Source organism: Somniosus microcephalus, chromosome 6 (genome assembly GCF_052327205.1).
Source record: "Somniosus microcephalus isolate GS21.2 chromosome 6, FLI_Smic_1.0, whole genome shotgun sequence".
NCBI lineage: Eukaryota > Metazoa > Chordata > Chondrichthyes > Squaliformes > Somniosidae > Somniosus > Somniosus microcephalus.
Window position 1 is genome coordinate 22,127,671 of NC_140992.1, and position 14,025 is coordinate 22,141,695.

Genomic DNA, 14,025 nt, shown 5'->3' on the forward strand with positions numbered 1-14,025 from the left:
TGGAGGTAAAAGAAATTCATGGATGAGCATTTCAGCAGCAGATGCGCTGAGGCAAGGGCGATGAGGGAGCAGTGATAGGGAGGTGGAAGTAGGCGGGCTTGACGGACGGCAGCCGAGCTTTCTTGTCCCAAAGACTCCAGCGGGTATACAGTGTCTCTGTGCCGGCCTGCTTATTGTACTATGGCAAAATAGCAATTCTTCACTGTGTGAGACATGGGCAATTCCCCCATGAGGGCATCACAGCACTTTCTGTCAGAGATCATGTGCTACTAAGTGGGTGTGAGAACCCTGGCTGATTGATTTATTTTTCCTTCTGGATGCTGCCTGGCCTGCTGAGTATTTCCAGCATTTTCTGTTATTTAAGCTAAGATTGACCCTGGACTTAGCAAAATACTGCGGATGTTGGAAATCCGAAATAACAACAGAAAATGCTGGAAAAACTCAGCAGGTCAGGCAACATCCGTGGACAGAAATTTGAGTTGACGTTTCGGGTCGACCAATATTCACTACAAGCCCACTGACTCCCACAGCTACCTGGACTACACTTCCTCCCACCCCGCTTCCTGTAAGGACTCTATTCCATTCTCCCAGTTTCTCTGTCTCCGCCGTATCTGCTCCGACGATGCCACCTTCCACACCAGTGCTTCCGACATGTCTTCCTTTTTCCGTAACCGAGGATTCCCCTCTACCGTGATTGACACTGCTCTCGACCGTGTCAGTTCTATCTCCCGCACTTCTGCCCCCACCCCTGCCCCTCCCTCCCGGAACCACGATAGGGTTTCCCTTGTCCTCGCCTTTCACCCCACCAGCCTCCACATTCAACGGATCATCCTCCGGCATTTCCGCTACCTCCAAAGTGATCCCACCACCAAACCTCCCCTTTCAGCATTCTGCAGGGACCGCTCCCTCCGAGACACCCTAGTCCACTCCTCTATCAGCCCAAACAGCCCTTCCCCTTCGCCTGACACCTTCCCGTGCAAGCGGAGGCGATGTAACACCTGCCCCTATACCTTCCCACTGTCCAGGGCCCCAAACACCCCTTCCAGGTGAAACAGCGATTTACTTGTACTTCTCGCAATCTAGTATACTGTATTCGCTGCTCACGATGCGGTCTCCTCTACATTGGGGAGACCAAACGCAGATTGGGTGACCGCTTTGCGGAACACCTCCGTTCAGTCCGTAAGGGTGACCCCGAGCTTCCGGTCGCCTGTCATTTTAATTCAACGCTCCATTCCCACTCGGACCTCGCCGTCCTTGGCCTCTTGTATTGTTCCACGGAAGCTCAACGTAAACTCGAGGAACAGCACCTCATCTTCCGATTAGGCACTCTGCAGTCTTCCGGACTCCATATCGAGTTCAACAATTTCAGATCATAACCTTGGCCCCTATTTCATTTTTTCTTGTAATTTTCCCACTCCTTTCCCCCCCCCCCCCCCTTTTTGTTTCGCTCTCACACCTGGCAGCTATCCCTTGCCCTGCCAGTACACTTTACACCCAATCTCAGCCTATTACCATCTCGTCTACCTTCAAACACCTTTTATTGTCTCTTTTTTACTTCTTTTGTCTGATCGCAGCCCTGCCTCCGATCTATCTTTTCTTTCCAGTTTTGAAGAAGGGTTCGACCCGAAACGTCAACTCAAATTTCTGTCCACGGATATTGCCTGACCACCTGAGTTTTTCCAGCATTTTCTGTTGTTATTTTGACCCTGGACTTGCTGGTCTGCATAGGTCGCTGCTGCCTCAGGCTTTTACCCACTAAGCCAGCGGGGACTCATGAGGATGAAATGCTTACAAGTAGTAAATCAATATGTGTGGTGGGGGGGGAGGAATGGATTGCTTTTGGCAACAAAAATAAAAGATTGTACAGTGGCTGAAAGGTCGATAACGAGAGGTCACAGCTTTAAGGTGATTGGCAAAAGAAACAGGTGACATAAAGAAAAAGTCCTTTACACAACGAGGGGTTAGGATTTGGAATGCACTGCCTGATAAGGTGGTGGAAACAGATTCAGTAGTATTCAAAAGAGAATTGGATAAATACTTGAAAGAGGAAAAAATTGCAGGGCTATGGGGAAAGTGCGGGGGAGTGCGACTAACTGGATTGTTCTGCGAAAGAGCTGTCGTAGACTCGATGGGCCGACTGGCCTGCGCTGTACAATTCTATGATGCTCACTGTCGCTGAGTTCCAGATTAATCTGCAAAACATTCTAGCAGAAACAATCCCCCCCACTTTTTTTTTGCCTAACTAAAATGCCACATTAAGAAGTGACGATGAAGTAAGCTTTTATTGGATACAACTCTCGATTTTTGTTTTAAGTTACCATTCTATTTTTGGTCCTCTTTGGCGCCTAGTGGTGCTGCTCATCACAGGCCACTGCACAGATTCCAGCTAGCGTGCAGCAGTGTGTGGGACACAACAGCAGATGTCACTTCATGCAATCCTGCAGTAAATTCGGAACAGCAAACCCCACTGATCGCTGCAGTCCTTCCACTAATCGACAGGACGTATGTCACACTGAGATTGTCGTCCTGCATTCCTGAAGATAGAGCCCAGTTTATGTTACGGGTATCGCTAATACTGGAGCCCCTTCTCCCGGCCCGGAATGTCACGTGAAGAGGGATTCTGCTCTGATGGTTATACAGACAACTCTCTAAATCTTAATTATGGCCACCCCTCTTAACGGAGCATAACTGCGCTTAGCACCTGCCATGCTAAATAAAACTTAATTCTCACATATGCTTTATTGCTTTACAAGGGCATGTTAAACCTATTATATCTACAGAAGATACAATCAAGGAAGCCCAGGGTTCTACTACTCAGCTTGTGCTGGTGAGCTGGGTTACATTTGATGGGGGTGGCGGGGGCGAGAGGGGGACGCTTCAGTACCACTGGGGTAGTTAAAAGGAAAATTTGACTTGGCCGTAAAAGCTTTGGGAAGTCATGAAAGGCGCTATATAAATGCAAGTTTTTCAGTAGCTAGAGACTCCTGTCAGAAGGACTCGTCTGAATGTCAGATGAGAACGGGACTGAGTTTTGGTGTGGTAACATCTCATTAGGAATAGCTAGTTATGTGCGGTAGAGGGTGACCAGCGAGGCATCAACTCTTGGGGAGAAATGGTATAATAGAATCATATAAATGGAGGATACAGTGAGGAGGGGGGTCCCTTGAGATATTATGGATGAATTAAGTAGCTGAACAATACAAAAAGCAAAAAAGTCATCATAAAAGGAGTCAGTAATGCAGTTGTATGTTGAATGCTAACCAATCATGTTATTGTAAGGGAGGAAGACTTATTTGGGGGGGAAAAATTACAGCAAGAGCTCGAATACATTTCAGCTTGTATCCCATCTCTGCGCACCACTGGGGAATGGGAATGGGAATGGGAATTGTGCTGTTACCAGCCTCTAGTCAAAGGGGACCATTGCCAGAGCCTTTCACTCTCCCAGACTTTGTGGCCAGTCTTTTTCCACACATGGTAGCTACAATAGAACGACTTACATCACCGTCTATTGGCCAGTTGTACTATTTGTCACTTTCATTAAACATACAGAGAAACCCATCAGACGCCGGTATCACTGGTTTACCGCGACTGGATAATTCCAGTTCCATTTTCATTCCGAGATTAGAGGACTTTTACTCGTATTTTGGGGATAAATGCATGCATTTGTAATCGGAGTTATGGTGACTGACGTGGGATAAGTTTTCATGGAGCCGTGCCCACCAGTCGTTCATATTGAGGAATCGTCGGCACACTTAATGGGAAAAGAAATCCTAGGGAGTGCGCCCGTGAACTGATGTGTGCGGCTGTGCCGGTGGATGTAAAAGACTATTCAAAGAAGAGCAGAGGAATTCTCCCAGTGTCCTGGTCAATATTTATCCATCAATTTTGCTTGGCGGAAACCCTCACAAATCCATGGAGTGATCAAAGCAATTCTTATGCCGATACATTATCCGATTTCCCATCTTTGATGGAGGCAAGGATTTGACAACAGTATGTTTTCAAAAGAAATCAAAAACCTAATTACATGATGTGCAAAGTGTTTCTTCCATATTTATTCCAAAGTTACATGAGTTTTCCTACTAGCACTGTCTTAAAAGCTATAGTGCGGTCATGTCTGAATGATTAGATATTATGGCTATAAAAGACCAGCAGATAACATTTTCCCTTAGGACTTTCCACAACACTTTTAGCTGGTTCTCTCTCTTTTTAAGAACATTAGAAATACATTCCAGTTAGTATCATTTAATATGCTGGCAGCCTCAGCCTTGTCAGCTGATTGGAATGGCATTCTCACAGCTTCTCCCAATTCCATATATTGGTTGCTTTCCACCTCCCCCCATGGATGGTGACGAACACATTTCTCTCTCCAACGGGGGAAAAACAATGTATAACGTCTCACTTCCAGCGGGCCCTTCTCTATTACTACATAATGGCATTAGATCCCCTCGCTGAACATTTCTAGGAACAGTAGTTACATCAGAGGTGTTATTTTTGGTAAGGTATCTGGATGACTTGGATAGCAAATCACAGTGGATACAAAGCAAAGTAAAAGACACCAGAGTGATTTACAGGACTGTGGCCCATGGAGTGCTTAAAACAGGTAGTTTATTCTGTCTGAAAGGCTAGTTTTTTAAACTCACTCTGTTGTGATATATATTGGTAAAAAGAATTTTAAGATTGCACCCTTTACTATTCTAGTGGTGCAAACTTGACATGGAATTTCAAGACAGGTTCATACCTGTAATTTCTAAAGCTAATGCGGAGATCTTGAGCTCATACAGGTTCCCACCTGCGAGGTAGAGGAAATTGAAATGTCACATCAACCTAGCTCATTTGTGCGCACCATGTACTAATGTGCTGTGTCAAGTTTGATAGGATGCACTCTAAATTCCACACCTAAGTTTTGGGAATATGAAAGAAGTGCTAGAGACTGTCCCCAGTAGTTGCAGTATTCAAATCTTTTATGGACTTAGGCTTTATACAGTTAAGGGATTTTGGAAAAAATGTATAGGACAACAGAGGAAACTAAGCTTTGAGGCAACTGCAGCGATGAAAGAGACATGGTAGTTCAATTTAAGAGCAAAGGACATAGTGAGGTCAAGGATGTCAACACGTCAAGAAGAATGAAGGGTGAAGCCATCAAGTGTAATGAATGGCAGCTATGGGTTGGAGTGCAAAACATGAAGCAACAATGGGTCCAATAATGCGATACCAGGTGCCCTGTATGATTCGGGACTGAGGCCTGAAGGGTGCTCAGTGCCCTACCATGTGGCTGATGAGTGTGTGATATGGTGGGAGCCTTCACAGAAACTGCACAAGGTTCATTAAAGCTCCCAAGAAATATTCAGATAGGATTGGAGAATCTGAACAGCAGTGAAGGAGTAGTCCATAGTAATAAGACTTTTCCCCCCCTATGGTTGACATGACGAGGTACACGAAGGCCACCCAGCCTACCTTCTCTCATTGTTGGGCCTCCATAAAATAACAGTGCCGACCACCCTCTCTCCCCTCCCACCCCAAAAAGGCCCATTGCTGGTTAGGCTACTGTAGCACCCAAAATCCTACCCCGCAAACTCAGCACATTCTCATGGTGTCATGCACTTAACACTGGCAGCACCCAACAAGTAGTAAATGAATTACCACATATTCTGGGGAGAGGTGAGCTCATTTGGACACAGAAAGGTCCAGTGCCTGATCAACACTTTCATCTCCAAGTCAAAAAAACATTTGAAAGAAACCATATTTTCATTATACCATCAAAGATCTTGCTGATCAAGATTTTGTGATTCAAGGATTTGTAAAAGGAATAAAAGTTGTTTGTACTCAGAACCAGCACTCTGAAAGGTGAGAGAGTGGAATTATCATAAAAAGAGTGGCTAAGGTTGCATGTTGAGTAGGGAGTCATCAATAATATAGAGAAGGAACTGAAGGGGAGAGAGGACAAGAGCCCTGGAGAATCCCTGAACGGCCACAAGAGCCCGATGATGAACCTTCACCAATCCACCTACTCAAAAAAAAGAGCTCTTTTCTCATTTGTACTCTCACGTGAGGTTTCTTCTCTTTCTGCCTCACAATTCCCTACTTACAACGTTGTCAGCATTTTCTCCAATGAAAAATGTCCTCAGAAACCTCTCTAATGCCCTTTTGAATATGGGTGCTGTAAACTACATGCAATATTTGACAATGTAAATTTGCCAGTAATCTATGCGAGGTAAAAGTAACTTTACTGCACTTACTAAAAAAAGACTTGCATTTCTATAGCACCTTTCATGACCTCAGGACATCTCAAAGCACTTTACAGCCAATTAATTACTTTTAGAAGTGTAGTCGCTGTTGTAATGTAGCCAATTTGCACACAGCAAGATCCCTCAAACAGGAATGTGATAATGACCAGATCATTTATTTTTTAGTGATGTTGGTTGAGGGATAAATAGTGGCCAGGCCACCAGAAAAAACACAAATACCCTTCAGAACTATCCTGGTAACTTCCCGCTGACTGTTTGCTGTGTAGGTACAAGGGCCAGCTTGTATACTGACTAGATTTCATCAGTTTTCAGAGATCTCTCATTCATTCTGCTACATTATTACGATATTAGCCATGTTAGTCCCTCAAATAAAACAGATTATGTGGTTACTGTGGGATCTTGCTGTGCGCAAATTGGCTGCCGCATTTCCTACATTCCAACAGCGACCAGCCTTCAAAAAAAAAAGTACTTTGGGATGACCCGGGCTCATGAAAGGCACTATAGAAAAGCACTTTTTTTTTTTTAACTTCCATCTTCTTGTAGCTTTTAAGCATTGGTAGTAGGTAAAATGGCTGAGATTTTATGTAGTGCAGTTGGGTACTTGAATCAAACCCGTGGGAAGATATATTCATTGAAAAAAAATTCTCAACAATTTCAAACCAGTAAGTTTATTTTGTGGGTAAAGTGCTATGATATAAGAATTGATGGTCAGCAGTTTAATCACAACACGAATGCCATAAAAGGTGGAGAAAGTCTTTAGTTCTATGTAACAATTTTGCAAGGTACTGGTTATGTACAGTGCACAGAAATCCCATCCCTAGGTTTTGTTTCATGCCATTAAGACTCAAAAGATAGAAATTACTTTATTTTTGTCCAGTGGAAAAGGGGTACAGTGTTTCCTTTGTAAAGCTGATGGGTGCGGGAAAGAGGGGGGGGGGGGGGGAGATAGTTATCGTCCTTCATGCAATATTGCAGATACTGTGAAGCTAATTCAAACATCTGTAAAATACTGCGAGCACTGTTAATTTCAGTGCCTATAATACGGTTTAAAAGTTTAATTAATTTTGTTTTACTAAGTTAAGCAAAAAGCAGTATCGTTCTGGAGGAGCATTACAGCAGTAGACAGTGTGTCGATGTGCAAAGTATCGAATACTGGGAAGAGATTTGCTTCGGGACTTTGAAAGACGATGCTCTCGGGCTTTTGTCACATTCTCACTAACAGGAGCTGCAACATTGAGGTGACAGCCAGATGGAGACACCCATTTCAAACCATGCCACTAACAGGATAAGGACAAACCAACCATGCACTGAACTCCAGCCTAGACGCTATAGACCTTCTGTATTCAGTTCTCACTGGGTAGCCACGGGGGGGAGTTCAGTGACCCGCCTCTAGTTCAAGTAAGCATCCAGCTTCTTCTGGATGTTCTGGAAAGAATCTACTCCCATGAAATCAGCTTGACCCTGTTCCCACTTTTGCCGGCGCTCTTCCGAAGAGATCACTGGGGCAGGTGGGGTGAATGAAAGCTGGGAAACAGCCTCACTCAATTTTTCCTCCTGTAAATTAAAAAAAAAGTTAACTGCAAAAATTCAACCTGCTGAAAAGCCACCATTACATTGGAACAATTCCGTTACTTTAAAAACAGCCAACTAACTGCCTTGTACTGAAATGCTGCATTATATAACATTAGGACCCACCAGGTAAGTTATGCTTATCAGCAATGTAGCTTTGTACTGATCGTTAAGTTGTAAACAAAGCGTAAATAAAAAAATCTCCCATGCACACGTCAGGCGCTGACCCGTTTGCCTTTAACTAAGATGTCATGTACTTCATTAGCAGTCTTTTAACAGCATTTACGTCAATACTATTGAGTTAACAAGGACTTTCCCCAGATGCAAGTGCACTTAAGTTAGTTAACCAAGCCAAAGTTGAATGAGAACCGATTGTAGGGACAGGGACCTTTGAAGTTTAGCATACCTTCCTACAGAATGATAAGCCACAAGTGAAAGCCAATGCATAGACCAAGCATGACAGCTGAAAGGTTGCCAGACATATTTGTGAAGACAGAGAAAAAGAGTCAATGTGGGAACTTTCACATCAGTTTACTGCATGCAACAATGGCTTCTCATCTCGACCGCCTTCCAGAGGTCTGGCATTTCAGAGAGTTTAAAACCCAACATGGCAGCCAACGTTTAGCAGTCAACTCACAATCCTGAATTTTAATGACAACACAAGGACTGAGATTTCCGAGTCAGATTTGGCTTCGGGCCACATTTCAATGCCGCTGGCAAGCACCAAACGGACACTCCCATTGTGGAGGAGGGCGGGATATCGTCGCCTCTCACTAGGCCGGGTCTGGGGAAAGGGGCTGGAAGGCGATCTAGGGGGAGATGGGGAACGCGATTCCGCCGGCAGCAGGTCAGAGGTCTTTTAGTAAGCACGAGAGGGGCACTCCTGCTTCTCCTGGGCCTACAACAAGATTAAACATTTCTTTGGCCTTTCTTTTTGAGCGGCCGCCCATCAGCCCCGTTAAGGATCGCTGGTTAGGCTGCTCAAGGCCCGGTACAAAACAGGCGCAGCATGAGTGGCACAAGTTCCACCCATTTGTACCTGAATTTCAATCGAAGGCCTACAACCGGCAAAGGATCCAGATTTGCATTTTTAAGCACCCCGACACCTGCTTCAGGTGGCTGGGCTGCTTGCGCATTTACAGGCCCGTCTGAATACCACATCAGGTGGGCTTTCAGCTTCAAAGGGGTGACCAAAATTCCCCCCATCCCCCATCCCCCACCCTCAATTTTCAACTGCTGGCCGCCAGTTTTTCAGGTGCAAAAACAGACGTCTGTGAGTTGAATTTCTCCCCAATGTGATTAGAGGGAGAAGAGGACAAAGAAGATTGATCCACTTCAGCACCTTGCTTTATTAAGCAAGTCCCTAGGGCACACATGGTCAGATTGAGTCATGACTGCACCGCCCCCTTTTTGTATCATTCATTTAACTGAAGTAGACACACATTACCTGCATGACACGGAGCAGAGATCAAGCAGCAGGCAGAAATTGGGCAGGCGATTTTGCTTGCACCATGATAACTGAGTCCTAAATCATCACTTGTCCACTTCACAAGCCTACAATTAGTAAAACTGACCTCAAAGTATCCTTTCACCATTTAATTCCCACACCTTTTTGGGGGTAATTCATTCAACTAGGGCATCAGCTTAACATCATAAAAGGACAAGTACGTGCATTCATTTAATTAATGTATTGGCATACCCAAAATCCACTTAAAACAGGGAGCTATTTCTTCCGAAGAAAAAAATCTACAAGTCACGTTGTTAGGGTCAAATTTTTTCTTAGCCGCTTGTCTACATGTTAGTTGATCTCCAACATGTCAAAATGTCCCAAACATTTTGCCCATTAGTATTTCAGCATGCTTATGTCTACCTTTATAGATACAACCTACCTCTTGTTTGCCAGGACCAGTGTCCTTTGAGATATCGTGATCTGTAAGCATTGGCAAGACAGATGTCGTGAAGGTGTCCCACCACATATTGAGGAATTCAGGGTGCACAATGGATGAATAATCGTGACCATCTCTCATCACACATCTTGTCTTTGAGTCATAGGAGTAGTTCCATGGCTTGACCTTGCCAAGAAAGTGGACCACCTTGGCATCAGCACCATACCTATGATTCCGCATATTCAACACAAGGTATTAATGATTCCATCTAACTAATAATTTTTTTTAAATCACACTTTGAAAATGAGCAGATCTCCTGTGTTAATGCTTATGGTAAAATCGAAGAATATGCTTTTTGCAAGGACAGGAGCATTATACCATTTAAGCACAGCACAGTACGGTTAGGAGAGTCTACCATGTAACAAAGAATAAGGGCAGGAGATTATACCATGTAATGTGTTGTAAAGCTAGGAGATTATGCAATACAATGCACAGCAACGACAGGGCATCATACCATGTACCACTGAATAAAGATGTAGTTCTAGTAAGGTCCCACTGAGTTAAGGCCACCATTATCAGTAAATATAGTCAGCAGGTCCCAGCTCACCAACAGAAACCAGGTCCTAATGCCCGCTGTAAAAGGGGGGGGAGGGGGGAAAGGTTGGTGTACAGAGGTCACTCATCCAAAACAAGTTCAAAAGTTCAGTGGTCCTAATATCACACTTTTTTTCCCCTGCTAGTACTGGTTGTGGTTATAGCCACCAGCGCTTCTTCCATTGTGGAAATATTTGTAGCCTCCCAGCATTGGAGACAAGATAGCTCACAGCAACAACCTCAACATAGTAGCAGCATTGCAACACCCCGACTAATGTTAATGAGCCAGTTTATCAAGGCTTACTAATTAACCCTTAACCACGAAAGGGAACTGCTTATGCTGGTAATGAGGTTTAAACCAGAACTACTGGAGTCAATTTTCTGAACATTGTGCCCAGAAAATAGACATTCCCCTGGGGCAAAGACCAAGACAAAGGTGACAGAGACATGTTCTGTTGGGTCTCCACTCCTTTATGTGTCTCCAGGAATTCTAGGGAGTTCCCTAGCAGGGTAGACCAGGGTCTGCACTTACAATGGGTTAGGCCCAACACAGAGTTGCTTATGAGGTGGGAGGAACTGTTCCCAGCCTCTCGCCTGTTTTCCTGCAGTTATGGTCATGGATTGCCCCAGAAAGCAGGCACCAGGAAACCCCCCTCAAAATGGGGGGCTAGTGGCAAGACAAAGAAGATCCCCACAAGGTGAGTGTGACCATTTTTGTAACTATTTCATTGGCTCTTTGGGCCTTCTGTTTGCTGGTCTCTAGCTGCAGTAGGCCCCTCAAGCCTGCAGCTGTGCTCCGGTTTCTTACCAGGGATTAGGCCTGTGTTGGGGTCCCCCTGGGACCCATTAATGGCCTGGAACAGGAAATATAGGCACTAGGCCCAGTGTACTTCAGGCGTACTGCTCCTGCCCAGCGAGGGAGGGGAGGAGGAGGAGGAGGAGAGGGGGAGGAGGAGAGGGAGGAGAGGGAGGGGAGGAGAGGGAGGAGGGGGGAGGAGAGGGGGAGAGGAGAGGGGGAGAGGAGAGGGGGGAGAGGAGAGGGGGAGGAGAGGGGGAGGGAGAGGGGGAGGGGGAGGAGAGAGGGAGGGGGAGGGGGAGGGGAGGAGAGAGGGAGGGGGAGGAGGGGAGGGGAGGAGAGAGGGAGGGGGAGAGGGGGAGGAGAGAGGGAGGGGGAGGAGGGGGAGGAGAGAGGGAGGGGGAGGAGGGGGAGGAGAGAGGGAGGGGGAGGAGGGGGAGGAGAGAGGGAGGGGAGGGGAGGAGAGAGGAGGGGGAGGGGAGGAGAGAGGGAGGGGAGGGGGAGGAGAGAGGGAGGGGGAGGGGGAGGAGAGAGGGAGGGGGAGGGGGAGGAGAGAGGGAGGGGGAGGGGAGAGAGAGGGAGGGGAGAGGAGAGAGGGAGGGGGAGGAGAGAGGGAGGGGGAGGGGAGGAGAGAGGGAGGGGGAGGGGAGGAGAGGGAGGGGGAGGGGAGAGAGGAGAGGAGGGGGAGGGGGAGGAGAGAGGGAGGGGGAGGAGGAGAGGGAGGGGGAGGAGAGGGGAGGGGGAGGAGAGGAGGGGAGAGAGGGAGGGGGAGGAGGAGGGAGGAGGGAGGGGGAGAGGGAGGGAGGGGGAGAGAGGGAGGGGGAGGAGGAGGGAGGGGAGGGGAGAGAGGGAGGGGAGGGGGAGGAGAGAGGGTGGGGAGGGGAGGAGAGGGTGGGGGAGGGGGAGGAGAGTGGGGAGGGTGGAGGGAGGGGGAGGGGTGGAGAGGGAGGGGTGGGGAGGGAGGGTGGGTGGGTGTGGGGGTGGGAGTGGTGGGTGGGGTGGGAGTGGTGGTGGGTGGGGTGGGGAGGGTGTGTGTGGGTGGGGGTGGTGTGTGGGTGGGGTGGGGGTGTGTGGGTGGGGGTGGGGGTGGTGTGTGGGTGGGGGTGTGGTGTTGGTGGGGTGGGGTGGTGTGGGTGGTGGGGTGGTGGGTGTGGGTGGGGTGGGTGTGTGGGTGGGGTGGTGGGGTGGGTGGTGTGTGGTGGTGGGGTGGTGTGTGGTGGGGTGTTGTGGTGGGGGTGTGTGGGGTGGTTGGTGGTGGGGTGTGGGTGTGGTGGGTTGTGTGGGTGGGTGTGTGGTGGGTGTGGTGTTGGGTGGTGTGTGGGGGTGTTGTGTGGGTGGGGGTGTTGTGGTGTGTGGTGTGGTGGTGGTGTTGTGGTGTGGGGGGGTGTGTGGGTTGTGTGGGTGTGTTGGGTGGTGTTGGTTGGTGTGTGTGGGGTGTGTGGTGGTGGTGGTGTGTGGGTGGTTGGGGGTGGGGGTTGTGGTGTTGGTGGGGGTGGTGTTGGTGTTGTTGGGGGGTTGTTGGTGTTGTGGTGGGGTTTGTGGTGTGGTGGGTTGTGTGGGGTGGGGTGGTGTGGTGGTGTTGTGGTTTGGTGTTGTTGGTGGGGTGTTGGTTGGTGTGGTTTGTGGGGGGTTGTGGTGTTTGGTGTGGTTTTGTTTGTGGTTTTTTGGTTTTGGGTGTTTTGGGTTGTTGTTGGTGTGGTTTTTGTTGTTTGTGTTGTGTTTTTGGTTGTGTTGTTTTTGTGGGTTTTGGTTTGTTGGTTGTTTGTTGGGTGTTGTGGTGGTTTTTGTTTTGTTGGGTGTTGTTGGTGTGTGGTTGGTGTTTGTTGTGTGGGGTTTTGTGTTGGGTGGTGGGGTTGGTTGGGTGTGGGGTGGTTTGGTTTGGTTGGGTTTTTGTGGTTGTTTTGGTGGGTGGTTTGTGGTGGGGGTGGTGGGGGGGGGGGTGTGGGTGGGGTGGTGGGGGTGGGGGTGGGGTGTTGGGGTTGGGTGGGGGGGGGGGGGGTGGGTGGTGGGGGTGGTGGGGTGTGTTGGGGTGTGGTTGGGGGTGGTTGGTGGGTGGTTGTGGGTTGTTGTTTTGTTGGTTGTGTTTTGTTGTTTGTGTTGTTTGTTTTGTTGTTTGTTTTGTTGTTTGTTTGTGTTTTGTTTGTTTTGTTGTTGTTTGTTTAGTTGAAGAGAGAGAAGAATTGAAGAGAGAGAGAAGAGATGAGAGAAGAGAAGAAAGAAGAGAAGAGAAGAAGAGAGAGAAAAGATAGAGAAGAAAGAGAGAAAAGAAGAAAGAAAGAAGAGAGAAAGAGAAAGAAAAGAGAGAGAAGAGAGAAGAAGAAGAAAGAAGAGAAAGAGAAGAAAGAAGAGAAGAAAGAGAGAAAGAAAGAGAAGAAAGAGAGAAAGAAGAAAGAAGAGAAGAAAGAGAGAAGAAAAGAGAAGAAAGAGAGAAAAAAAAAGAGAAGAAAGAGAGAAAAAAAAAGAGAAGAAAGAGAGAAAAAAAAAGAGAAGAAAGAGAAGAAAAAAAGAGAAGAAAGAGAGAAAAAGAAAGAGAAGAAAGAAAAAGAAAAAGAAAGAGAAGAAGAAGAAAAAGAAAAAGAGAAGAAGAAAGAGAGAAAAGAAAAGAGAGAAGAAAGAAGAAAAAGAAGAAGAGAAGAAGAAAAAGAAGAAAGAAGAAGAAGAAAAAGAGAAGAAAGAGAAAGAAAAAAAGAGAAGAAGAGAGAGAAAAGAAAAAGAAGAAGAAAAGAAAAAGAAGAGAAGAAGAAAGAAGAAAAAGAAGAAGAATAGAAGAAAAAGAAAAAGAAGAGAAGAAGAAGAAAAGAAGAAAGAAGAGAAGAAAGAAAAGAGAGAAAAAGAAAGAGAAGAGAAGAAGATAAGAAAAGAAAAAAGAGAAGAAGAAAAGAGAAAAAAAGAAAGAAGAAAAAGAAAAAAAAGAGAAATAAGAAAAAGAAAAAAA

The 14,025-nt window shown here is 46.7% G+C and overlaps 1 protein-coding gene across 4 annotated transcripts in view; it reads right to left on the reverse strand.

The window, feature by feature from the left end:
• Positions 1 to 6,897: 6,897 nt before the first annotated feature.
• The window catches only part of gyg1a (glycogenin 1a), a 95,301-nt gene continuing 88,173 nt past the window's right edge, over positions 6,898 to 14,025 (reverse strand). For 3 of the 4 annotated variants that reach the window (XM_085989842.1, XM_085989843.1, XM_085989841.1), the window contains exons 6-8: positions 9,704 to 9,926; positions 8,221 to 8,277; positions 6,898 to 7,799 (exon numbers count right to left, since the gene is read on the reverse strand). In XM_085989842.1, the coding sequence (XP_085845968.1) occupies positions 7,635 to 7,799; positions 8,221 to 8,277; positions 9,704 to 9,926 (445 nt within the window). In that variant the 3' untranslated portion in view covers positions 6,898 to 7,634. The remainder of the gene's footprint in view (positions 7,800 to 8,220; positions 8,278 to 9,703; positions 9,927 to 14,025) is intronic. The other variant, XM_085989844.1, reaches the window with a different exon arrangement.